At 41.9% G+C, this 27,018-nt stretch overlaps 1 protein-coding gene across 1 annotated transcript; it reads left to right on the forward strand.

The window, feature by feature from the left end:
* Nucleotides 1-6,534: 6,534 nt before the first annotated feature.
* Nucleotides 6,535-7,857, forward strand: LOC148031704 (uncharacterized). Its single transcript, XM_087685274.1, has 2 exons — nt 6,535-6,853; nt 6,984-7,857. The coding sequence occupies exons 1-2, from the start codon at nt 6,544-6,546 to the stop codon at nt 7,442-7,444; spliced, it is 771 nt and encodes a 256-aa protein (XP_087541400.1). The 5' UTR covers nt 6,535-6,543; the 3' UTR covers nt 7,445-7,857.
* Nucleotides 7,858-27,018: the final 19,161 nt, after the last annotated feature.

A 27,018-nucleotide genomic window follows, 5' to 3' on the forward strand; every position in this document is an offset into this window, starting at 1 on the left:
AGTGAAAGTGTAACACCACCAATACAAACCGATATTATCAATGATTCATTAATGCATTGGCTGAGAGGACATTACCATTACTATCCTTTAACTATCTATTTCTTTGGAGTAATCCATGTCAAGTATCCTTCAAGGATGTAAAGCACGAATTGAAAAAAGCATCAGTCCTAAAAGCACCTAAAATGGGTGAGATCTTTTATATATTTTCAATGGCTATGATGTATAATATCAACTGTTTTTAGCCCAGATTTGGAAGGAGGAGTGATACCACATTTGATTGTATTTGCTAGTCATAAATTGGGGGTATTCGAGATTATTACACTTATATGGAGAAACTATGCCTTGGGATGGACTTTGCAACGAACAAATTTAGGCACTACATCATATATGAAAATGTAGAGTTTTATACAAAGGTAGAGGGACTAAGGCTATTGTTGAATAAGTTGCAGTCACCTGAACACCTAGCGAAGTGGTTGATCACTTTACAAGAGTCTAATTATGAAATTAGGAGTAAGCCACCGACGTTGTAGGGCATCATTGAATGTCTTGTGGATTTCGAGGAGTCGAAGTAAGTCTCGACTGAAGGAAGTGACCTTGAGAGTCTATTCAATGTTGATACGGTCTCCATTCCATCCTAGTATGCTGCTATAACGCACTATCTATCCACAGGCGAGGCTGGAGCCACTTTGTCAAAGGCTAAAAAGGAAAAATTTAGGCAACAAGCCTTGAAATTTTCCTTGATTGTAGGAATATTATATCGACAAGGGGTCGATGATATTTATCACTGATATGTTATGCTTGGTGAGGTTCCGTTTATCTTGGAAGAGTGTCATGACTTTACTTGTGGAGGGCAGTTTGTTGGACGATTGACTGCATAGAAAGCTTTGAGAGCTAGATATTGGTGGCCAACTATTTTTCAAGATGCATTTGCACATGTCAAGAGATATGATACGTGTTAGAGACATAATAATAGGGAGAATAGAAAGTGCCTATTGACTTCTATCATGACTATATTACCATTTGAGAAGTGGGGCATTGATTTTGTTGGACCTATACATCCTTTGTCAACTATATGGAAGCACTATATCATTGTGACAACAAATTATTTCATGAAGTGGTCTAAAGATAGTGCTATGATGAAGAATAATGCCAAGGAAATGGCCAGTTTTATTTTGAAGCAGATTGTTTGCCATTTTGGTCCATCGTAGGAGCTTGTGTCTAACCATGGGACACATTTTTTGAATAAAGTGATTGAGGCTTTGATAAAAGCTCTGATGATTAAACATAATAAGACCACGCCTTATAACCTCTAAGCTAATGGACAAGTAGAGAGTACTAATAAGTAACTTGTGGGGATTTTATCCAAGACTGTATCTAAAGGTAAGCATGATTGGGATAAAAAGTTGTATGTGGTTGTTTGGGCTTATAATATGATATTTAAAAGTGCTATATGTCACACCCCTTTTAAATTAGTATATGGGAAAGAGTGTGTTTTACCTTTGGAGATTGAGCTCCCTACAACAAGGTTTGCTCTAGATCATTTTTTAAGAGAAGGAGAAGCGTTGCAAGAAAGGTTCATTTTCCTTGCACATCATGATGAGATTAGATTACAAGCCTTGTTACATCAAGAAGTAGGGAAGAAGTGAATGAAAATACTTCACGATCTTCAAGCTAAGAAGTATAAATTTGCTAAGGTTCAATCGGTCCTAGATTATGATGCCCATTGTGAGCTCTTCCAAGGAAACTTAGAACCTAAATGGGATGGTCCTTATAAGATTGTTCGTATAGGAAAAAATGGCTCTACATTCCTTTTAGTGGATTTGCAAGGGGTAGAGTTTAAAACTAAATTAAATCCTATTATGTATAGGGGTTGATGTTAGACTTGGTGCCTTTGCAAGTCCTTCTAGATCCAACTTAAACTTGTAGAGAATACCAAGACTATTGGATGGAAAAATCATTACTTATCTTAAGCATTTATATTTAGAATAGCATTACCACCAAGGTAGAGTGATTTGGTGGAGTAAGAGTTATCACATTATTGAGTGGCAAGATGAATCTTTTACCTATAATATTCAGGTCTATTTCTACCATTGCCACGTTCCTATTGAGTTTAGTGAGGAAGGAGAAATTGTACATGTCTTACACCCTCTCTCTCGATTAGACTTTGTCTATCATAAGTACGAGTAGGTGGATTGCCATGGCAGGTTGTATAAATGAAGTCTGGATTTATACATTATATTTTGATAGAGCTTCTTGAGGACCTGCTAAAGCATGTGAGTATTGGGGTTGTCATAAAAGATCCCATCGTTGAGTAGTTTTGAAAATGGGAGTGTATTTAGGCATTGCTTTTACGAATAACATGGCAAAGTAGAAGGCCTTGCTCTTGGGACTGAATCTAGCTAGATGTAGTGGTATTTGCCGATTATTGGTAAAAGGTGATTCACAATTAGTGATCAACTTATTGAATGAGACCTATAGTGTGAGAGATCCATTCTAAGAATGTACCATTGTGCAACTTTGGACACCCTTGAGATCTTTGAGGTAGTGGCTTGTTGCCAGTTGATTCCTTGACGTTGAATCACTTTGCAAATTCTCTGACTAATTATGTCTTTATTGAAGATGTCTTTTTTAATTATGGTTGTGAGGGGTTTTTACAATTGCCTCTTGATGTCAGTTTAAGGCTATTATGGGGATTGCTTTTACTAACATGTCCTATTTTTGCCACCGATGGTTAGTATGGATTATGAGCCACGTAGCAATTGACCGTCTTCCTATTTTATCATGGATGCATCAAATTGTTCAAACAACATATTTGTAGGATGTCCCTTGCTATTATGCTAGGAGTTAGCTAATAATTTTATGCATTTAGTATAAGGTTTGAGCAGCCCACCCCCTTGGTCTAGTCTTGTGCTTCAACAAGGTGTATGTGGAGACCAAGGGTTTGTCTTCAATAGTAGACTACTGAATGGTGTGCTTTAATGGTTTATTTTGTTAAACCATGAGGGCCTAGAGAGTTGTTTGATTTCATTAGACCAAGAAGTCATTTGTTTGGTGCAGGTGCAGGTGCGGTTAATGGGTTTTTGTTTTAGTGCTACACTAAAAAAATTCGACTAAGTACTTGGAAAGAGCCTGTTACTACAAAAAGCTTCTTGTGGCCAATCTAGGTGATGTCCTTCCATTACAAGTCCTTTCCCTTTGTGCTTTATGTGTATATGTATGTGGAAATTTTTCCTTTTGTGGGGGACTAGAATTCAAGGTATGAAGTCCCATGGTTTGGTTAGGTATGTCTAGAAAGGTTTGAGCAGTTGTCTGACCCTATTCTGCTACCTTGCTAGGCAATTGTTTCTAGGAATCCCTATTAATTGTGAGGCAATTAGGAAAGTTTGCCAAATAAATGAGAATAAATAATGAATATATCTAAAAAATCTACGTAAAATATGGATGTATGTAGAAAGGGGTTCTAACCCCTAGAATAAGGAAATAAAGAAAGGAAAATTTCCAAGAGCAAATGATCATTGCCTTCTTATGAAGGCCTAGTAGGCTCTTGGGATGAGTCAGACCTAGGGTCAATGCCCTATCTTCTTGGGGGTGACATTTAGCTGGAAAATAAATAAGGATAATTGCAATAAAAATAAAAGTGAGTGGAAGAAAAATAATTTAATGTCGCCTTGTGAGGGCTTGGTAGGTCCTTAGGTACCGAAACAGAATTTAAGGCCAATGCCCTATTCTCCTTGGGTCACAATATGCTCAGTTTCCTCCTTTTTATACACCCGATTATAAAATACTGAAAAAAATATGTTAAAATGAAAAAAAAAATATATACAAGGTTATAGGAGTCCTCGTCTAGTAGAAGTTCCTAGTTCAGTTATCCTAGGTTAGGTAGGCAAGTCAAACCACTACTTATGATAACTCCTTTAATAGTTCATTATGTTAGAACAATTGATTAGCAACTAGTTCTGGATCTCTATCATATTATTCTTGGTCTATCTCTTGCGGACTTCATGCTTTGATTTTGTTAAGGGGTAGGGTGAGAGCTGTGATTGTGTTTTGTTGTACATTCTTGTTTGTAGCAGCTTGATGATCTTTGTGTTTTCTGCTTGTGTAGATCAGTTTGTGGATTTGACATGCTAAGTCGCCCTATCTCATGGTTGCTAATGAGAGAAAATTTTAAAGTTAGGATTTAAGTGCAAAAGGACCCCAAGATCCGTAAAAGATGTAATTTTGGTGCAAAATGAAATAGTTGCATATTAAGGAGGTGGAGTTTTACTACATGCATTTTGATGCCAGGAATCCAATGCAAGTGTCTGTTTATCAATCAAAGTATGTTTGACCCCCCATTTAACAACTGTGAGGTTTGGTGTTATGAAGTAGTTACTGGATTCGGAAGTCGAAAAGCATGTGATGAATGCTAGGATGATAGATTTTGATGCCAAAAATCCACTGTCTAATCAGATCGAGATTCTGAGGAGGTCGTTTGCCCCCTCAACTGTGTTGCAACCACTTCGCACAAGTGTGAAAATACCCAACTTTGAACTAGTTATTTGCCTTGATTAAGAAGAGGCAAACTAATGAAAAATGGTATGACATGGGGAGGTGCATTTTTTTCAGTGCCCCTTTCATCCCCCAAAAATGGATTTTTAATTACTGCAATGATTATTCTCCTGCTCTTGGGCATAAAATCTACAATTTCTTTACTCCATCACTCTGATTCTCACACAAAATGGTGTACTATTCAACAAGATAAAAAAGTAGTATTTCTCTCTCATGTTTCTCTCTCCTCCTTGTTCGTTGTTCATATGGTTGTTTACGAAAGAGAAAGGGAGGGTTGATTTGACGAATCGGTGATGGATGATGGTTCAGAAGCGTAATGGGAAGTCGATTGGGTGATTTGGAAGTGTTAGCGGTGGCTAAGAAATTGCGTTAGAAGCATCTCCATTTCTTGGAATTACGAGACGTACATATGTAAATTTTTAAGTAAGCAATCTTTATTTAATTTATATGATAAATTATTAGTGTATATGATGAGAAAATGGTTGCAAATGATTGAAACATATTTGTTGATGTTTGCAATTCTAGAACTGCATTTGTTTTTCTTTTTGTACATTATAAAGGGGAGAGAGAGAGAGAGAGAGAGAGAGAGAGAGAGAGAGAGAGAGAGAGAGAGAGAGAGAGAGAGAAGAATGTAAGATATATCATTCACTAGTGAAAGCTTGGCATGGGAGAAAGGAGGTGGACAACAACCATTCAATCAGTGATAGGCCTCACACATGACCTATTGTGGGCCTAAAAAGCTTACCATTGTAATCTCTTTTTTGATGTGGCAACAAACTTTAGTTGAACTATTCAGTCCCTTGTAACCATGGGGGAATCTTGTGTTTGCTCCCAAACCATAATTCAACTACCATGGTAAGAGTACGTGTTGGATCTTGGTTGATTGTGGATCATGGTAGTCTATGATGAGGTTGACCTTTTTTCCTTATTCATGTGTGCAAGCTTTGTCTATTTATTTACTACGGTTAGACTTTTTGCCTCGACTATGGTTGACCTTGAAGGCCTGCAAGGCATATGAAAGCTTGGTAGTTTCGAATACAAGAGCTCTTCTAGCAACAATTTCACCTCTTGACATAGACGGCACAAGTGGTGGCGCACTAAGCACAACAATAAGGCACCACTCGAAGATCACGGGCTAGTGGGGTAGTGATATAGAAAAATGATGACAAGTCTCCCAATTTTGGATTTGTATTCATGTGCTTGTTTTACTTTTTGTGCAGGTTTTCTAAAGGGTCACCCCTTTTGGGTGTTTCAATGTGAAACCCCATAGTTTGAGTGAAAACCTAAAACCCCCCTCATGTAGCCTTTGGGGGTTTTGGGTTTCACTAAAATTTGTTCTAAAACCCCCCACAAAAAACCCCTATAAGAACATATCCTTGAAGCCCTCAAACTTTAAAGCATACTCGCAAGTCAATATACTTGTACATGGGCCGAATGGATTAGAAAACTTTTGAAGGGATAGAATTGAGATAATAATTAGAATCGTGTTGCACCTAGGCTAACTGTAGTAGCGGGAGTGTTTGCCACATTTCACAACACTATGATCGTGCCACAAGGCTAGCAACACTTAAAACGCTGGTCATTTCAAAAAGGCATTTGACATTCTGTCAAATTTCGACACGCAATTGGTGATTACTGACACCACCTCCCGTCTCACCAATGGGTATCAATGTGACATGTTAACCCTACTAGGCCTAGTAAAAACCCAGTCCCCTTATCCTTGTCGGTGCGACTTGGGGTTTGTAACTTTGTGGGAGGCAGGGGGTTACCTTCTCCCCACTAGAGCCAGGTGCGATCCAGCTCTTAATTGGATTAGAAAACTATTGAAGGAACAGAATGCAGATACTAATTAATTAATACGCGTGGAAAGGTCAGCTATGACTGGAACATGGACATGGCCGGTGGCCCGGTAGGCTGCCAATGTTTGGTCAGTTGAGAACTACTTTACCTTTCTCGAGAAAGCTGTGCTTCATTTAAAAATGCCAGCTTGAAATGTCGACTATTTGTGTGAAGAGCAGAGAGGATCGTCGTCATTTTGAAGACGATGGACTACCTTGTTGGGCAGAGGACCATCAGAACAGGAGGAGAAGATTAATGATGGCGATGATGACGAAGATGGTGATGACATTAGTGGTGGTGATGAGTATGATGATGAGGGGGGAGGATGGTAAATCTGCAGCTGCAGCTACAGAAATATCCAGCAGCACCACATGGACGGTGGGCGATAGCAATGGCTGGAGTTTGGGCGTGGATTACTCGCAATGGCAGCGAAACAAGACGTTCCACGCGGGTGACGCTCTGGGTAACAAGGATCTCTCTCTCTCTCTCTGGGCCTGTGTCTGAGACAGTCCCGTGATTTTAAAGCATGTCTTTCTAATCTCTCTCTTCTGGAGTCTCTAATTTTGAATGTTTCGTTGGGGTGGCTTCTGCAGTCTTTGCTTACGACCCGAGCAGGCACAGCGTTCTGCAGGTGTCCGAGGAGGACTACGCGACTTGTACCACGGCCAACCCCATCGCCTTCTACCGCGATGGCAACACCCGCGTCCTTCTCAACCTCCCAAACGCCACGGCCTACTACTTCATCTGCGGCACTCCGGGCCACTGCTTGCACAGCATGACCCTCCATATCCCCATCCTCACCGGCGACAGCACCCCAGCTAGTACTCTTCCTCCCTCTCCCTCTCCTTCTCCTTCTCCCCCTCTAATAACTCTTCCTTCTCTTTCCGCTCCCGCCCCTTCTTCGACTCTTTCTGCTTCTCCTCCTGCACTTCCTCCTTTATCCACGTTATTCCCCTCCTCATCGCCACAATATTTAATCCCCCCATCTTTCCCTTCCTTCACGACCATCATCCGGATCATCGGCATCCTATTCTCTTCGCTGGCCAGTATTTAGACTTCTCCCCCCCCCCGTAGTGTCTCAAATCTCAAGTTGAAACTTGAATGTATACCTTAGTCCTCGAAATTTGAATGGAAAGAAAGTTAGAAACCCTCCAGGCTCCCCTCATCCTTTCGAAAGCGACATTCCTCTTGAAATTGCAAGCCGTCACCATCGCCTGTGAGGCTCAAGCTCTCTTGAAACCCTCGAATCCTGACTCCTCTCCATTTTCTTTACACGTCATCCTCAAGGCTCATGTAGCTTTCATCTGTCTCCCATTTCTTTTTTTTTTTTTTTAAAGAAGCTTTAAAGTTGTATTAAAATATATCAAAAGGTTTACAGCTGTTTAAGGGAGTGTTGCTTCAAAAGAGGGAAGCTACCTTGACCTGAGAGTACATAATAATAGCATTACAAAACATATAAGGTCTGAACCTAAGCATCAGATGTCAAGATGTTTATCCTAAGATTCGTATCTACATCATTATTATTCAACCTTCTTCTTGATGTCTAGCAGTATGGCTGTCACATCCACAGTGGAAAATGCTTTCCCTAGTCCCTCCTTCATATTGTCTTCATGCTGCTTGAGAATTATTTCTGCATCTTTCTCAACCTGAAAACAAAGATCAAATTTAAAACCATGGATAGGATCCAAATCAGTATTTTCAAATGTTTTCTTGTTTCTACTTATCCATATGTTCCACAGGTAATAACTTCTAATCCAATTCCATATTGGGGAAGGGAGTCCATATATTTCCCCCAGTAATAACTCCTTCCAAGTGAGTTTAGTGGGGTGCTACTTGATGACAAGGACCTGCATGAAACACCAGATGTTAGAATTTTTAAGGCAGTTAAAGAATATATGAGGGATTGATTCTACCTGTTGGCCACACCTTAGGCAAAGTCCATTCCCTAGACCAACTTTGAGTGCTCTCTCATTAGTCCAAAGACTTTTAAGAGTAATGAGTCACATTAGACAAGACATCTTTGGTTGGATCGAGGGAGTCCAAATGTTACCGAACCTGTAATTCCACTGTACAACACAAAATTAATATGCCATCTGTTATTTAGTTTAAAACAAAGAGGAGCATTGCTTTCTAATAGGTCTGGAAGGGGTAGAAGAGGTTTGTCCCCCATAAAACAGATTCTCCTATAATCGAAGTGGTGATTAAGATTAATCATTGCAGACATATTACGTCCCCACAAGAGTACCCTTTCAGTTATCAATTCCAATTCCTGTCTTTTTAATTTGAATTTTATTTTAGTTGTGTTCCAGTCATCCACCTTTTTAGGGAGAAATCCCAAATGTCCCTCCAACTTCTAATGCCTTTCTTGAAGAGCTTGTGGGCTAAGTTAATCTGATTATCCGGAATGGCTCCCTGAAAGAAGCTGAACCAGATGGAGTCTTTGGAACTCTAGGGTAGGGTGAGGTTGGGACGGGAAGAGGGGATTAACAGACTCTTGTACTTGAATCAAGCCTCCCAAAGACCTTTTGCCAAAGGAGAGCAATCTTTAGCTTTCAGTTTGACTGGACAAAAAGTTATTGTTAGTGGGTCTAAGCCTTTCCATTTTGGACAACCCTCTACATGAAACTTGCTAATGGTTGCCTTAAGCAAAGTTATCCAGTCTCCTTATTTTCTTAAGATGCTTCTTGCAATCCATTTGGCTGCAAGTTTGTCAGCTAGAATACTAGGATTGGGAAGACTAAGACCGCCTGATTTCTTAGGTGTAGTGCAAACAACCCAAGATACTTTAGGTACTTTAAACTTTTCCCCATCCCCACTCCACAAAAAATTCCTCCCTAGTTGGAATTAGTATGTGTTTCAGAACCAGACATCTTCTTGCCATATTGAGCTGCAGACCCTTCCATTTTTCAAAATGTCCCCTAATTTTTTCCAAAACCCAATCATACCTTTGTTTCATTGACATCCCAAAGCCCATGGGTATGCCTAGAAGTTTGAATACTTTACCTGTTTCAATCTCCTTACACCCTGCAGCCAGGAGCCAACCAGGATAAGGACTGATTAGTGTTTTAATTCCTGTTTTGTTTGGATTGATAACAGAACCAGAAGCCTTGCAAAAGGTTTGCAAGTAGTTCCAAAAAGCTACTAATAAATCTGGATCATTATTTACCATGCTATTTGTATCATCAGCAAATTGGTTGAGTACCATGTCTTTGTTGTTAGGGAGTTTAATCCCTTTAATGTTGCATTTATCAATCTCTGCTTGAATGAGCCAACCCAGTGAATCAGTTGCAATGGCAAATAAAAGGGGAGCAAGAGGGCAGCCCTGCCTGATGGATCTTCTCAAAGGAAAGAAATCAGTCATCTTCCCATTAATGGCAATTCTTGTGGAGGCATTACCAAAAAGAGTACTGACATACTTGATGAACTTTCTACCTAGCCCCATATCATGGAGAGATTGGAGGATAAAATCCCATTCTAACCTATCATAAGCATTGTCAAAATCAATCTTGAAAATTTGATAGGTTAGATTTTTGGGCATGTTCAATGCCTTCCCACAGGGCAATTATTGAGTCTAGAATATATCTCCCTTTAATGAACCCTTTTTGTTCTTTTCTTATCCAGTTATCTAGGTGATCCGATAGCCTTCTAGCTATAGCTTTGACAAAAACCTTATATGCTGATGTGAGACATGCAATGGGTCTCCAATTGGCTAGGAGTTCTTTTTCGTCTCTCTTATGGATTAGTTTGACTACTCCTTCATTGATTATGTGGAATAAGGCTCCAAATTTCAGGGATTCTCTCCATACCATGAGAAGGGGGTGAATAAGAGAATCTTTGAATTCTTTGAAGAATTCATTCGAAAGGCCATCAAGACCTGGGCTTTTCCCTGATGCTAGAGAGTATTATGGTATCACTGATCTCAATAGCTGATAGCTCCCCATCCAGAATCTCAGCCAAGCTTGGAGGGACCACCTTCTTCCTAACCATTGCTATCTGAGGCTTGGTAGTTGTCTCTTCTTGTGAACTCTTTCTAGAGGAGCTAAACATTTTAGAGAAAAATTCCTTAGCTATAAGGAGATTCTCTCCATTGTTTTGGGCATGTGTGCCATCTTCCCTTCTCAACAATGGGATGGAGTCTCTATCCTTTTTCTTTTTAAGGACTTGGAACATGTCTTTGGTGGGTTTGTCTGCTTTGCCAGCCCACCATTGCCTAGTGAAGAGTTATATGTCAATAGCTTCTTTTTCTTCAGCAGATCTAAGTTCTTGTTTGATTCTGACTAGGTTAGGCTGTAATTGGGTCTCCCCAACCTCTATCCTGATCTCCAAAGATTTATACACTGAGTATTGTCTAGCTCTATGATCCCTAGTCTGCTGTACTTTTTTATTTTTGACTTCCCTAAAAAATCGTTGAGTGTATTTAATGGCTTTAGCCCATGAATGAGCTGGGGAGACTGTTTGCCAGAAGGCCATTGTCCAGATTCCTTTGATAGTGTCCCTAACTATTTTGTTTTGAAATAGTCTGGGGTCAGTATGAAACCAACCAGCTTTTATTATTTGGGATGAGTTAGAGAGAACTAGCTGAATAGGCTCATAGTCAGACATGACTAAGTTATCAAGAGCTTTAACTTTGAGATTAACAAAAGAGACCAACAGACCTGCAGATATGTAAAATCTATCAAGTCTAGCCTTTCGGAGATAAATTTCACTTTGATTGTTACTCCATGTGAATCCTAGTTGCTCACTGACATCAGTTAGCCCATGATAGGCTTTAGTTACCAGCCACTTACTCTTTTCAATTCCTGCAATACATGTTCCTTTTTCCAAATATCTATCTTTTGTTGATTCAACCATATTGAAGTCCCCTGCAATGATAATGGGGCAATTGATGACCTGTAATGAATCCCACAGCCTGCCTCTTTCAGCAAAAATATTAGGGGTATATACTGAGACAATAGCAAATTCATTCTGATTTTTAAAAAGAACTACAACCCAATTATTCTCTGTGTTAATCATAACCTTACTTATTTGATCCTTAATTTTAATGGAGACACCTATGCATGTCCCCCCTCCTATTGGTGTGGTTTGTCATATATCATTCATATTCCTTAGACACTGTCTGTAGGTTTTTGAGTAGAGGAGGACCTGACACTTTTATTTCCTGTAGGCAAATAACATCGGGGTAAATGGCACTAACTTTAAGCCATTCCCTGAATGTAGTTGCCCTTTTGGGGTCAGTCAACCCCTTGATGTTATAGGACACAATTTTAAGTTTATTCATTTAACAAAACTATGTTTTTTTTTGTTTTCCTTTCTTCTGAGGACCCTTTGTTTGACCAATTGGGTTGCTAGCACTTTCTCCCACGCTTGAGTATCTCCTTTTGGCGTTTTGTAGACTCCCTCCCTCTTTGGTTAGGCTCTCAACAGGGATAGGACTGAGAGGAAGTTCTCCTCCCATTGGAAGTTCCTCTTCCTCTACCTGAGTAAATTCTACATCTTCATTCTGTTCATTGAGGTCAATGTTTAAGTTTTCTGTATGTTTATAGTTTTCATTTGTTTGGTTTGCCTATCCTTTGTTTTCAGCCTGAGTTTCTTCAACTATGACATTATCAGAGTCTGACTCTACTGGAGCAGTCTCTCTTTTTTTACTAGTTTCCCTCTTTTCACTATTCCCTGCTAGTACACCTCTAAGTCCATGAGAAGGGGGGAGTATATGCTATTATAGGTGTTTTTTCCTTGCTATTATTGTTTTGTTTCTGGATTGACTGATTCTTGCTTTTTCCCTTCCTGTTAACCGATTGGAACCCATCTTCTTGTGGGTTATCGATTTTTGGAGGGGAGTTTTCCTTGTTGGGTTCTGGGCTCTCTTTAGCTTTCCATTTAGGGCAATTTCGAATGAAGTGTCCCATTTTGAGACACTTGAAGCAAGCATTTGGAAGATTCTTGTAAAGGACATGTTGGTCCTTCACAAAGTTGCCCTCTGAATCAGTAATCAACAATGAATCTATTAGGGTTTTGCTAAGGTCAATCTCTATGAGTAGTTGGGGATGCCACCGCGGGTTAATATCCGTGTATGGCCTTTGTCCTAAGAGTCTACCTAGGGAAGCAGCTAGGGTTTTCAAGAAGGGATATAGGTTCAACAGAAGGTTTGGGAATTCGACCCAAATCGGAACACAAGTCGGTTTAGAACCAGAGAGGTCGAACTCAAGAGTCCATTTGAAGAGGGACAATGGTGAGCTCCGTAGCATCCATTGTCCATGGCTTAATAGGGTTAGGGCTGCTTGCTCACTCTCAAAGAGGAAAAAAAAATAGTTGTTTGGGAGGTATTGAATAACCAGGGGTTTCCCACCTAGTGGTTCCCAATTCAGCTTGACCTAGTTTCTGAGAAATTCCATCGGGAGCGTGCCCCATAACGTAGACCAATAAGTGCTCTAGATTAATAGGACATTGTGTAGTTCTTCAACTCCAAAGCTGGGACTGAGAGACAAATTTTTTTACCTGGTATACCTGTTGAATTTTCTGGCTGCCTAGATTCCGAGGCGCTTTGGGGGGAATGGTGGTGCCTTGCAGACCTTTTTGAACTCCTGCTTGAGTCTGATATTCGCCTCATTGAGGAAAACCCTGCCGACCTCTAGGAGTTGAAATGTTGTCAGCTCCTTCAGCTTCTTGGAGGCTCTCCCTTTGGTTTGCGGGGCTTCTACTATCAAATCCTGCCAATTGTTCTGCAAAACCTCCTAGGTGGACGGTTCCATTCCCAAAGGACAGTTCGTCTCCACCTTCTCTTGAATATTGACTTGCATATTGCCCAATAGGTCCAAATGCCCTTGGCTTGCATATTGAGCAGAGAGACCATTGAACAATGGATTACCCAGTATTTTGCCGAAGGCTCTTTGTAGGGAGCCCACCATGCCAGGATCATGATGTAACAGAGAAGGGGGTGTCGTCTGCATGATGGGCGCAGACATGGTGCCAAACTGTGGCAAAGCATGGGAGGAGCTCTGAGCCAACATCCTGAGAGGCGATGTTACCTCCGCTCATACCCCAAAAGGCGACAAGAGGGAGTACAGTCCGCCCACAAGTTTCCTTGAGTGCTCCTCCGCCCACTCCCTGCGACCCGTTCGCTTCCTCCGTGCGACCCGTTCTCTCTCTCTCCACAACCAAACCGTTTTCTTTTTTTTGGGTTTTTTATAAAGGATTTCTGTCTCCCATTTCGGCTACGGATCCAATGTCGCCCTTGTATATGCAGAGATGAGACAGCAGTCAACCCTGAGCCTTCAGGATGCGTACGATACTGTAGTCTGTTACCTGTGACGTTAGCCAGCACTGCCAGTCTGCCAGCGGCCACTACCAGGCTACAGCGTGGCCAGACACACACGCGTCACATTACCTGGCGTTAGCGCCAGCAAGGCCACTGCCAAGTTGCCAACGCTGCCCCAACCCCACACAGCACTGCCAAGGCCAGCGTCCACTGCCAGCCCCAGGCTCTTGTGCAATCAAACACGCCAGCAACTCAACGCGAAGCGGCTACTCAGCACACCACCATGGCCAAGCACGTCAGTGGCAATCACCATCGTCACTAATCGAGATTCGGAAGGAGTGAAGACCGAAGGCCACCGTCATCACTATTTCACAGGTTAGAACTTAGAAGTTAGAACTTTGATGATTCCTTTTAATACATTAAACCTTATAAAGTTATGAGTTAGAACTTAGGAAGTTAGGGGTTATTTGATCAAGGATTTAAACTTTTGAGTTAGGGGTTGTTGGTGTTGAGGTAGTGGGCACTAAGGATTCAAAATTCTAGTGTACGATGTGAGTCTACAAGTACTCAAGAGTCCTTTTGATGGAAGCCTCTTGGAGTCCACACAAAATTTTAATCAATTATTATGAAAGTTGAGACTATTCTATATGGTATAACATACTATAGCATGTAGCCATGCTACTCTGAAGTTTTGGATTTTTTTAAATAATGTGAATATTTTACCATCTATAAGACAAGTCTAGTGTTTGTATTTCAAAAGAACACGCCAATTAGAATTTGTACTATTGAAGAAATGCCTATTTATATATATTATTTTTTCATCCTATTCTAATCTATGGTCTATGCCTCCTAATGGTCAACCATATCTTCTGCACAGTAGAACCATCTGATAGGAATAAGCCACAATGGCTAGCTATATGTTAGCTCGTGAGCAACTCAAACATATTGTCATTGCACCACATGGCACTCTACTGGTCATCCATATTTAAGTATGATTTTGCGCCATTCTCCATTCTATACATCATAGCACATTATGCCATGAATCATGTGAATCCATCTAAAGCCCTAGCAATATCTATGTAGATTCCAACCTTGAAGTTTAACTATAGAACTCAAAAAGCTATCATAATATCTATATGTAAAGGGCCCACAAGACCTTTGAAAGTTTTTAACCTAATCTAATTTGTGATTACTTATCTTAGATTAGATAAGTAATCTTGTGGTTTCCTCTCCTTCTCTCAATATATATACACAAATTATAAAAGCAAAAGGGAGAGGGAGAGAGAGAATGCACTCTCCCTCTCTCATTTCCTCCCCATCCCTCTCCCTCTCCCTCTCTCTCTCTCTCCCTTTCTCGTTTCCTCCCCCCTCCCTCTCTCATTTCCTCCCCATCCCTCTCCCTCTCCCTCTCTCTCACTCTCTCTCTCTCGTTTCCTTCCCCCTCCCTCTCTTTCTCTTTCTCTTTCTCCCTCTCTCTCGTTCTCTCATTTCATCCCCCTTCCTCTTCCATTTCCTCCCTCTCCCTCCCTCTCCCTCTCCCTCGCTCCCCCTCCCTCTCCCTCTCCCTCTCTTTCTCTCTCATTTCCTCTCCCTCTCTAAATATATATACACAAATTATAAAAGCAAAAGGGAGAGGGAGAGAGAGAATGCACCCCCTCTCCCTCTCTTTCTCTTTCTCTTTCTCTCCCTCTCTCATTTCCTTCCCCTCCCTCTCCCTCTCTTTCTCTTTCTCTTTCTCTTTCTCTTTCTCTTTCTCTCCCTCTCTCTTTCTCTTTCTCTTTCTCTCCCTCTCTCTTTCTCTTTCTCTCCCTCCCTCTCCCTCTCCCTCTCTTTCTCTTTCATTTCCTCTCCTAAACAAGCAAAAGAGAAAGAGAATTAAACCCTAAACAAGCAAAAGAAGGAGAGAATAGACTCACCGATGAGATATGGCGAGGGTTTGGCGGCTCCTCTTTGCGATGAAGGCTCCTTCTCTCCTTCTGAACGACGGCGGCCGCGGCGGCAAGCCTTCTTCCTCTCCCTCTCTCAAGACGGTCGCTATAGCGACGCCGCTACCCGCCGTCGCTATAGGTTTAAATCCTTGTAGTGAGACCAACACCAATATTCTTATCATCACTCTATTTAGTGGTTGAAAATCCTATATGAATCTCAAAGCACCATTCTTTTTAGGAACACTAAACCATTGATTTGAATAGGGCATTGAAGAAGGCTTAAGAATGCCCATCCAAATCTTCTCATTCAACAACTCTATTAACTTTGATAGATACACCTTTGGCACTGGAATGGGATGTAGATTCCAAGGAATATGGGGAATAGTAAAGATAACCATTAGAGCTACTACCTCTGGATCAATACAACCAATCTTCTCAAGAAAAAAATCAAATGCTCTACCATGCTTTTCCAACATATCCATAAAGCACTAGATCAATACACCCAATCTCCTCAAGAAAAAAAGTAAATACCCTACCATGCTTTTCCAACATATCCATAAAGCATTGCCTCCCTATAGAAAGAAAAAACTCATCATTTCAATTTTCAACTCTACTAAAGTCTCTGGTGAGAACTTGTGACCAATCTGTGCAGGATCTCATAAACCTGGTTACCCTACAACAGCTCTTCTCACCTGATCCTCATTATTTGAGGGTAGTGGAGCTACAATTGGTTTAACTTTCTTATCCATAGTCTTGTACTTAGTAAACACCCTAGCCTTTGTCTTTTCTCCTACTCTCACATCCTATGGACTCCCACACAACTCTATGGACTGAACATAGATAGCTCTATACTCATTAGACTGAGCTACTTTAACTACATAAATGTAGCAATCTTATGGTACATCTCCAGAGTGCACGAAGACATCAATAGAACAATCAAAGTCCCCAATTTTTATCATAGTCTTAAGTTTTGCAACTATATATGCACAAGTCAAGACATCAAACAAGCCATCTATATCCTCGTCATCCTATAAAATACTTGTCTCTCTGAATACTTTTCTCCTTTTTTGCATGTAATGACTAGCACTCTTTGACATATCAAAAATCCTCTTATAATAAGAGACTGAGCTATTTGCATAAAATCCAACAAAACTAGAAGCAAATACACCATTGCCAAGAGGTGAGAACTAAGCCCACCTCATACCTTTTTTGTCCCATAAGATATGGGTATTAACGGTAATCCATGTCTACCACTAGCAAAGGAACATCCCGCAAAGAGTCCATGTTCCTCATATGATTGACATATATTGTCATAAATTGAACTGTTGCCATCCCATCCTACTACTACGGACTCGTGCATAGGTGGAGCCATCATCCATCACCTTCATCTTCATGTGGGTCTCTACAATGAATGGTTTTCCCAATATGACTTCATACGAACAAGTATCTTCTACAAAAAAATGAAACTCATCTTGCACATCACCTATAATGGATACTCGAATATTTGGACATATTGCATACAAGTCTCATGCTGTGTTGTTGGCTGCTCTCACGCGCCAACTATGATCCACATCCATTGGCCATCTCTCACTCTCATAAACCTTGCATAGAATCACATTAATCTCAAACCCATGGTTCAACAAAGCAATGCATGGACTAGCCCTCTCGTGAATTTTAGCCACACTCATTGTAAGTAGTAGCCCAAGCCCAATGAGGCATGGAAAGTGACTATAAAGAGACGAGGATAGGTGTGTCATTCTCCTCATAAAACAAACTTGCTGTGATTGCTAAGTAACATCTAAGCATACAAGAACACTCTCCTCATCTGACTCATCACCACTCTTGTCAAATAACTCCTTTATCTGAATTCCCTATCCTTCAATGCTACATAATCTGTCTCTTCTGCTTTATGATGTTGATAATCTCTTCATGAAATCACCTCTTAGTGATGCCCAAGATCTCACCAAGAGTAAACTCCACTTTTATATTTAAAAACCAATCCTCAAGCACCTTCTTGAGGTTTGTAGCATTCTCAATGTTAGAAAAAAATTTATAACTATGTTACTTTTTAGGTTGTGTATCCTATTTCTTCTCCTTGGGTTGAACATTATCCATAACCTATTTTGGAACTGCCCTAGAAGGGAGAGTGGAAGACTCATCCCCTCTAGTCTTCTTTAATATACTAGGAGCCTCATCATCTCGTCTCTTCTTCTCCTTTACTTGTACTTCAATTCCTTGGGTCTTTGCCAAGAATGCATAAACCTAGTAAGTATCCACTAGTGCATCCCAACTAGTCTCTCTCTATATTCTTTGAGCTGAAATAGCTAAGTGTAATTGTTGCATCTTTCCCTTGTGAGTTGTATCCAAGGCAAAGGACCATAAAGTAGACTTACTTTGTGAACTCCACTCAACTTGCATACATAGCCAGGAGCATCACTTCTAGCCACATAAGAATTCTGAGCAATCATCTCTTCAAGAGCTTGCTTCATTCTCCCTTTGCCAAAATTAGGTTGACAATCCGATCTCTCTCAAATAGATTTTGTTCTCACATTCCCAAAACACCAAGTTCCTTCTACTTACTTCTTGGAAAGATTTATACTCCTTGTACTAATGCTCAAGACTATCACACCAAAGACAGAGATATTTATTATTTCTTCTTGGAGCTCTGGGAGGTAGAGGTGTCTATCTCTATTGTCCTATACATTGAGACGAAACGTCTTAGATCTTTCACATTTTTACTTAAATCATCACTAAAAATTTTTATTGATTGGCAATGGAGTAGGAGCTAGTGAGATAGTCAAAGGTATAGGAACTAGCATAGGCATAGGGGTAGAAATGGGTGTAGGCCTAGGAGCTAAAGAAGGTATGTAAGGTGTGGGAAGAATAGCCATAGGCATATGAGATGTAGGCATGGCAAGACAAGATATAGGGATGGGTATAGGAAGAGAGACTAGAGCTACAGGTGGAGTGAAAGAAGGCATGATAGTAGGAGGAATCGTGGGTGATACAATGACATTCTGTAGCCATGACTTCCACATATATCGCTTCACCAAGGTGGTAGTGTCTTTCGCATCCATTAGTCTTTAAGCCATCTTGTCCTTCAAAATCTCACCTAGCTGCACTTGTAGCATGGGATCCACGTCAATAAGAATAACTCCACCTTCTTAGACTCTAAAGGCCACTCGTCCTATAACATCCATCTCATTAAATTTGGACTCAAACTCTTGAAGAAACGTCTAATTAAATTTGGACTCGAACTCTTGAAGAAGCTCACAACTGCCAGCAAACCCTTGTGGCTTATGGACCTACTCACAGAAGCTACAAATCCATCCCAAGATCCTCCAAAAAATATTCCTCCTTCAAATCAAAGCTTTCTTAAAAGTAACCCAATTTAGGACTCATAGCATACAATTCATTGATGTGCAACTTCAAAGAAGAAGTAACTAATCGTACGAAAAACTAGCTCATCATGTGAGTAGGAATACCAAAAAACTCCATCTTTGATCATAGAGCTTCAAGTAGCTCAAAACATTGTGGCCATCAAAAAGCTACCTCTAGCTTTTTATTGCCTCCTTAACTTTTAGAGTAGTAGCCTCATACTATGCATTGTCTTGTAGCTATATTTGTTGCATGATCTATTGATGATGTTACTATTGTTGTTCCATAATTGTACGAAGGATCTACTTCATCTCTTTAGACATGGATGGACTTGTAGAAAAGGATTATTCTTCCATCTTTTAGACACCTAAAGATATGGATGGCTTCATGTCGATTTCACCCAATGACGTCGAATGACAATTGTGTTAAGCCACAGATCCAAAGCACATAATGAATTGAGAAACATTGTCAAGCAAGTTGAAGAAGTTTCCAATTGACAATCGACTAGTGAAGTCAAAGACTATTTTCACCATGAAACATTGAAATCCCTCTTGCTAGAATAAGTGTCATCAAAGAAAACATAATTATCAAACTAAGGATAGAACTTCCATAAAATAGTACATCAAGTAACTCCACATGTTCTAAGCCATAAATGTCTAGACTCCATGATAACAGATCTTTCTTAGATAGGAACCATCTTTGTTTATGGGAATGAAGTTGAGATATTGAAGAAAAGGTGTATGAATGGAAAGACGAAGTATATTGAGGTAACATGAAAATTTTAAAAAATTTAATGGAAGAATATCCAAGTATGTAGAACTCAATGGTAATTGTTGAGAAACAAAGTGTTGGGGGTAAAGGCGCCTCCGCCGTGTCGCCCCGTGTATTACTACACTGACAATACCCGCCACTGCACACTGCAGGTGGCGGGCGCCCGTCACGTCACTTTATTCTTTATTCTTTTAGTGACAGTTTGAATAAAGGAAGGCCCGGTCACACATTGTGACTGTTGGAGTTTCCATTTCTTGTCTCTCTCTTTCTTGCTCTTGCTCTCCCGCCATAGCTCGCGTGCAAGCTTCGATCCTTCTCACCTTTCAACTGGTATCAGAGCTTGGCATTCTCTTGCTCGAGCTCGACTCGGTGCTTCCCGACCTTCGCATCGACTCGCTTCATGCATTGGGTCTCCATCCCGGCAGCCATAGCCGACCTCTTGAGCTCCCGACTCTCCCCGACTTCCCGAGCTCCATCTCGGCCTTCTTGAGCTTCATCAGGGCCTTGCCCTTGAGGTATTGCTTTAGCATTTGCAGGCATTTGAGTGTATTCTCAGTTTGAAACAGGGCAGCCACTCTTCTTGAGCTCCATAGCTCATATCTTCCCTCCCCTTTGCATTGGGCCTTCATGGCTTGGTATGTGCCTACCTTGGGCCATCATTGAGCCCCCCCACACTCAACATTCAGCCACGTGATTAAAGCAGCACTCCAGGCCTCAACACGCTGAATATGGCGCCCATTTTCAGACTTTGACCTCCACGTTTTACAGCTGAATGCTTTGTTGCTCATGGAGCACTCATCATTGGCCTATTTGGAGGGCATTTGAGCCATTTTTGGATGTCATTTTGATGCTTTGGCTTGACATTGAGGTTGGGAGCTGATCATTCTCAGTTTTGAAACTGTCATTCACTGCATAACAGTGCTGGAAACAGGGCAGCACCCCTGACACTGACATTTGTTGCTTATGCCTCATTCCATTGGAGCTATTTGATGCCCGTATGCGGTCTACTTCCTACCCGGATGTATTGGGGATGTATGCATTTGGTTTGACCATGATTTTGGCTTGAATTCGGGGCTGAAATCTACTATTTAGAATAGTAAATACATGCTGGAATAACAGTGGGCTGAAGGTACTTTACATGCTTTGGCACTTACCTACCGATACCGGATGTATGCTCTAAGCTTTGGCATGATGTCTCTGACATTTGGGGACGACTTGGAGCATATGTATGAGATTATGGGATGCTTTTGAGCTTCGCATTAGCTCCGTCTTCACTGGCATTTGAACCGACTTGGCATGCTCGTGGACCGCCTATGCCTCATGTCTCTGCTTGACAGTTAGGCTTTTGCATTACATGCTTTGGTTTGTGACATATGCTATTTGGTTCGTGTATGCCATACCGACATTTGGAGCTTGGATTTGGATGTATTTGAGCATTCCCGACTTACTTGATCACTGATCTTGGTTGCTATTTGGATATGATTGAGTTGACCGAGAGCTTATTTGGGCTTATGTATTGCTTCATGGTTAATACAATCGGTGCTTCATGTATGTCATGCTCTCTTGGATGCGCTTGATGCATTGACAGGGTCATTTATCACTGGTGCTTTCTCTTGGGTTGTTTGAGCTTCTGAGCTCGCTTTGTATGCCTTTTGTGCTAGTGGGAGCATTTTACATGCTTACTTGACCTTTGACAGTTGCATACAATAGCACTTACATGTATTTGGAGCAGTTTATGTCTTGAGCAGCTACATACGCATTGAGCCTTTGGGATCGTACTTCGATCTTTATGGATATGCATTGATGTACTCTTGGTTCACAGGATGCTTATGAGCTGAGTCTCATATTTGGATCTTTCTCTTTGAGCAGACACCTATTTGTGTCAGGTTTTGGCAGTTACAGGAACACTTTGCCTAGAGTGTCTGGGGGTGTGCCTTTCACTGGAAGATGTTATTTTGACATGCTTCGGTGTTGAGCTCATGTTCTTTTCACTGTCATTGGCCTTGCTTATGTCCGTTTCATGCCGGCTTTGGACCTAGCATTGTTTGCTTGACATTGGATCCTATTTTGGGACAGTTTGCTCTCTAGACTGCATACCTGCAATTTATTACAGCAAGCAGTTATTGGTGGACTGAGGTGTACTTTTCATGCTGAAATATCTTGATTTGGTGTACCGCACCTAGCACTAAGTGGGCAACAACTTTTGGCACACTTTGCTCGCCCTTTGGACCCCGTTTCGGTCATTTTTGGGCAGTTTCTACAGTAAAACAACAAGCAGTTTTGGACTGTTTAGGCATTTCCAGCCTGCATAATGGCGTCATCTTCGCATGATAGTGCCATCTTTAACATTATAAAGTTGGATGGTACCAACTACTCTTACTGGAAGAGTCAAATATGGCAGGTTTTGGTGCAGAAATCTCAGATTAAGCCACTTCGGTTGAGTGGGGAGTAGCCTGAAACTATGGACAATGACGACTGACTTGAACTTGATGAGCTATGCAAGTCCACGATTGTATTGTCTCTCACTGAACAGGTACATTATAATGTATTTGAGGAAGCGCAGAGTGCATGGGATCTATGGAATAAGATCAAGAATCTTTATGATAAGAAAAGTCTGGCGAGTCAGATGTACTAGTTAAAGCAGCTTATGGATCTGCGCATGAAGGATAATGCGACTATGTCTGCTCACTTGAGCCAGTTCCATGCTATACTGAAGAACCTGACTTCACAGGATATCACCTTTGGAGAGGAAGTAACTCCTCTTTTCTTACTTGGGACTCTGAATGAGTCATGGGATGTATTCCGCACTGCTCTTTGTGCCTCTAGTGCTACTCTAAAATTGGCAGATGTTGAGAGTGCTCTTCTTCAGGAAGAGGTGAATCGCAAAAACTTGGATGCCTCTCGTGGTAGTCATGCTTTGACAGTTAGAGGTAGGAATGACAGGTATGACCGTGGTAATAGCCGAGGCCGTGACTCGCAGAAGGGTCGGTCTAAATCTCGTGGCAAGTCGCATAGTAAGTCGCGTGGGCGCAATGCAAATGTCACTTGTCATCATTGTGGGAAAAAGGGACATATTAGACCACAGTGTCATGAGTTGCGCAATGAGAAGCGCAAGGATAAGGGGAAAGATAAAGTGCAGGAGAAGTCCTCTGATCGCAGCATAGTACCTGCGAAGTCCAGCGTCAAGATTGAGGAAATTAATGTCACGCAGACTGAGGAGTCCGATGGTGGTGATGAGTTTATACTTGCAGCTAGTTCTTCTGATGCTTCACACTTGACTGAGACATCTAGTATGTATGCACAGTGCTGGTTATTGGATTCAGGTGCGTCCTTCCATGTGACGCCTTACCGTGAGTGGTTTCACTCTTACCGTACTGTATCTAGATCAGTCAGACTTGACGATGACAGGTCTCTTGATATTGTGGGCTGTGGAGATATTCAGTTGCAGTTTTCCACTGGCAGTTCCTTTTTGCTCAGGGATGTACGTCATGTACCTGCGCTTACGCGCAGTCTTATGTCTGCAGGACAGTTGGATGATGCAGGGTTTCATGTCTGTTTTGGAGATTCTGCCTGAAAAATTACCAAAGGCAGACTTGTGCTTGCTAGAGGCGCCAAGGCTGGCAGCCTCTATCCTCTTGTTGTATCTGGGTCTTTTGTAGACCATGTTTTGGCAGTAAGCTCTATCCCACATGTATCATTTTGGCATGCCCGTTTGGGGCATATGTCTTTGAAGGGAATGAAAATGTTATCTAGTTTGCAGTATCTTCCGCCTTTGGACTATGCACGTTTTGACTCGTGTGATCATTGTCTTTATGGTAAGCAGAATAGGTCTACGCATAAGAAATCGGGTAGGCCACGCATGAGTGAGCCCTTGGCATTGGTGCATTCCGATGTTTGTGGGCCTATGCCTTGCATGTCTATGGGTGGCGCGAAGTACTTTGTTACCTTCATTGATGATTTTTCTAGGAAAGTGTGGGCTTATCCCATAAAGCAAAAGTCTGATGTCTTGGCAGTCTTTAAGCGTTGGCTTGCTCTTGTTGAGAACCAGACTGGGTATAGGCTGAAATGCCTTAGGACTGACAATGGGGGAGAATATGTCTCACGTGCTTTTGAGCAGTTTTATGATGATAGGGGTATTAAGCATCAGTTCACCGTCCCTTACACCCCACCCAAGAATGGTTTGGCTGAGCGCATGAACAGGACTATTCAGGAGCGTGTGCGCTCTATGCTTAGCCATGCAGGCCTACCCCAGAGTTTTTGGGCTGAGGCAGTTAGTACGGCAATGCATGTCATAAACCGATCTTCTTGCAGTGGATTGGATTTCCAGGTTGCAGAGGAAGTTTGGGCTGGTAAGCCACCCTCTTATGCGCATCTCCGTGTCTTTGGATGTGAGGCATTCTGCCATGTGCCCAAGGACAAGAGGAGTAAATTGGATCCAAAGAGCATTAAATGCATATTCCTTGGCTATGGTGAGTCAGGAGAGATGGGCTATCGCCTATGGGATCTGCAGGAGCGGAAAATAGTACGCAGCCATGATGTCGTCTTCCATGAAGACAAGATGCACAGGCAGCCTGAGAAGGTGGTTGAGATCCGCAGAGTGATCTTTCAGGAGGAGCCTAGAGCTCCAGCACAGCCAGTAGTACAGCCTGCAACAGTTCCTCCACAGGGCCAGGGTGTTGGACAGGCAATTAGACAGGTAGTAGAGCCTACGGTGAGACGGTCTGCTAGAGACAGACGTCCACATGACAGATTTCAGCCCTCTATGCATTATGTTTTGGTTACAGATGCAGGAGAGCCTTTCACTTATGATGAGGCTATGCGCAGGGGTGACAGTCACTCCTGGGAGAGGGCTATGCAGTCTGAGATAGACTCCCTGCATAAGAATGAGACTTGGGATTTGGTTGCCTTGCGTAAGGGCAAGAAGGATTTGCCATGCAAGTGGGTGTACAAGCTGAAAAGTACCCCTGGACACCCCAAGCCGGCATACAAGGCTAGATTGGTAGCAAAGGGTTTTAAGCAGGAACATGGTGTGGACTTTGATGAGGTCTTCTCTCTTGTGGTTAACATGACCACCCTGCGCTTAGTCTTGGCTTTGGTTGCAACCGCTTGACTTAGATCTATATCAGATGGATGTCAAGATGACTTTTCTACATGGGGACTTGCATGACGAGATCTATATGGATTAGCCTAAGGGCTTTGCAGAACCTGGCAGGGAGCACCTAGTGTGCAAGTTGAAGATGAGCTTGTATGGCTTGAAGAAGACACCTAGGGAATGGTATCATAAGTTTGATGCCTTTATGCAGTCACAGGGCTACAGCAGGAGTGCTATGGATCCGTGTCTTTACATGAAGAAAGCCCGTGATGGCAGTTTGCTTATCTTGGTACTCTATGTTGATGGTATGCTGATAGCAGGGAAAGCTCATGATGAGCTAGATGCTCTTAAATCTCAGCTGAAGAAGAGCTTTGAGATGAAGGATTTGGGACAGGCTTCACATATACTTGGGATGCGCATTAAGCGCGATAGGCATCAGGGGCTTTTGTATCTCTCACAGCGGGAGTACATTCATAAAGTCCTTGAGCGCTTCCGCATGCAGGACATAAAGCCTATTGGCTGTCCATTACCTTCTTATGTGAAGGTATCACAGGCCAATTGTCCGCAGACAGATGAGCAGAGGGCTGAGATGGCCAAGATCCCTTATGCTTCAGCCGTCGGCAGTTTGATGTATGCCATGATAGCCACTCATCCAGATATTGCGCATGCAGTTGGTGTTGTGGTACGCTATATGGCTACACCTGGCAGCAAACATTGGGATGCTGTGAAGGGTATCATGAGGTACCTGAAGGGCACAGCAGATATGTGTATTTGCTATGGCATCCAAGATACAGGGGTCGTGAGGTACACTGACTCCGATTATGCAGGACATGCAGATAGTAGGAAGTCCACTTCTGGCTATGTATTCACCTATGCTGGAGGGGCTGTCTCTTGGATGTACGGCTTTGTCTACCACTGAGGCCGAGTATGTTGCAGCCACTGAGGCTTGCAAGGAGGCCATATGGTTAGGCCGTCTAGTTGCTGACCTTGGGATTGATGCTACACCTACACTGCATTCGGATTCTATGAGTGCCATTCAGTTGGCTAAGAATCCGGTCTTCCATGCGAAGACGAAACACATTGAGGTGAGATATCACTTCATACGTGGTGTCGTGGAGGACAAGTCTATTGACCTTGTCAAGATCTCCACTGACGAGAATCCTACAGATGTACTCACGAAGAGCCTCACTACTAAGCGCTTTGCCTTCCTCAGGAGGTTGATGGGCGTTGGATGAGATGTCGCCTTTTCTCATCCCTTGTACCTATGTACATTTGTACTGTCTTTTCTTTTTTCTTTTCTCTCTCACTAGGGCAGATTCGCCTTTAAGTGGGAGGTTGTTGGGGGTAAAGGCGCCTCCGCCGTGCCACCCCGTGTATTACTACACTGACAATACCCGCCACTGCACACTGCAGGTGGCGGGCGCCCGTCACGTCACTTTATTCTTTATTCTTTTAGTGATAGTTTGAATAAAGGAAGGCCCGGTCACACATTGTGACTGTTGGAGTTCCCATTTCTTGTCTCTCTCTTTCTTGCTCTTGCTCTCCCGCCATAGCTCGCGTGCAAGCTTCGATCCTTCTCACCTTTCACAAAGCAAGGCAATGATGATCAGTACTAAAAACTATAGTTTTTGAAGATAATACTCAAACAAGATAATAGCCCAACATGGTTCTATGAAGGTTTAATGTTGTTCTTGCATTGAGTTTATCCATAAACTTTGCAAATCCAAATCACAAAAATGAATTTGGATCTCCACATGTACGACAATCAACCACCTAATCGCAAGTGATGAAAAGAGTTGCTAGCTACTGCTGTTGATCCATGTTAGAAACATAGAGCTTTTGATACCCCTAGCTTCATACTTGGTGGAATGCCACTCTATAGTAGATTCTTAGTAAGGGTCTCACCCTAAGCCTTTAGTTCTTGTTGCAAATGCATGAAGTCTGACCATACTTCTTCTTGATGAAGTTGGTTACTTCTAGCCTTGGAGTAGTAATGATTTGACAACCCTTTGGTATTTTAAGTAATTTCTTTAAGCAACTTAATCATTTCTTGCTTATAGTAGAGTTTGTATGTTTTTCTCTAGATCTTTTTCTCGATGCTATAGGGCTCTCCAAGTAGTATGTTAGCCTTGATAGAGTCTTCTTTTATTGAGACCATGACCATTGAATGTAATGGGTGACGCTATAGGGTTTGTTTTTCTCAT

This window comes from Lygodium microphyllum, chromosome 9, assembly GCF_053477565.2.
Source record: "Lygodium microphyllum isolate KBCC chromosome 9, Lygodium_microphyllum_v1.1.10, whole genome shotgun sequence".
Classification (NCBI taxonomy): Eukaryota; Viridiplantae; Streptophyta; class Polypodiopsida; order Schizaeales; family Lygodiaceae; genus Lygodium; species Lygodium microphyllum.

Excerpts from the sequence above, each read along its gene's own strand:
- LOC148031704 (XM_087685274.1), top strand. The coding sequence starts at position 6,544 with ATGTCGACTATTTGTGTGAAGAGCAGAGAGGATCGTCGTCATTTTGAA. Across the intron at positions 6,854-6,983 it reads CCACGCGGGTGACGCTCTGG|TCTTTGCTTACGACCCGAGC; the intron begins GTAACAAGGATC and ends TGGCTTCTGCAG.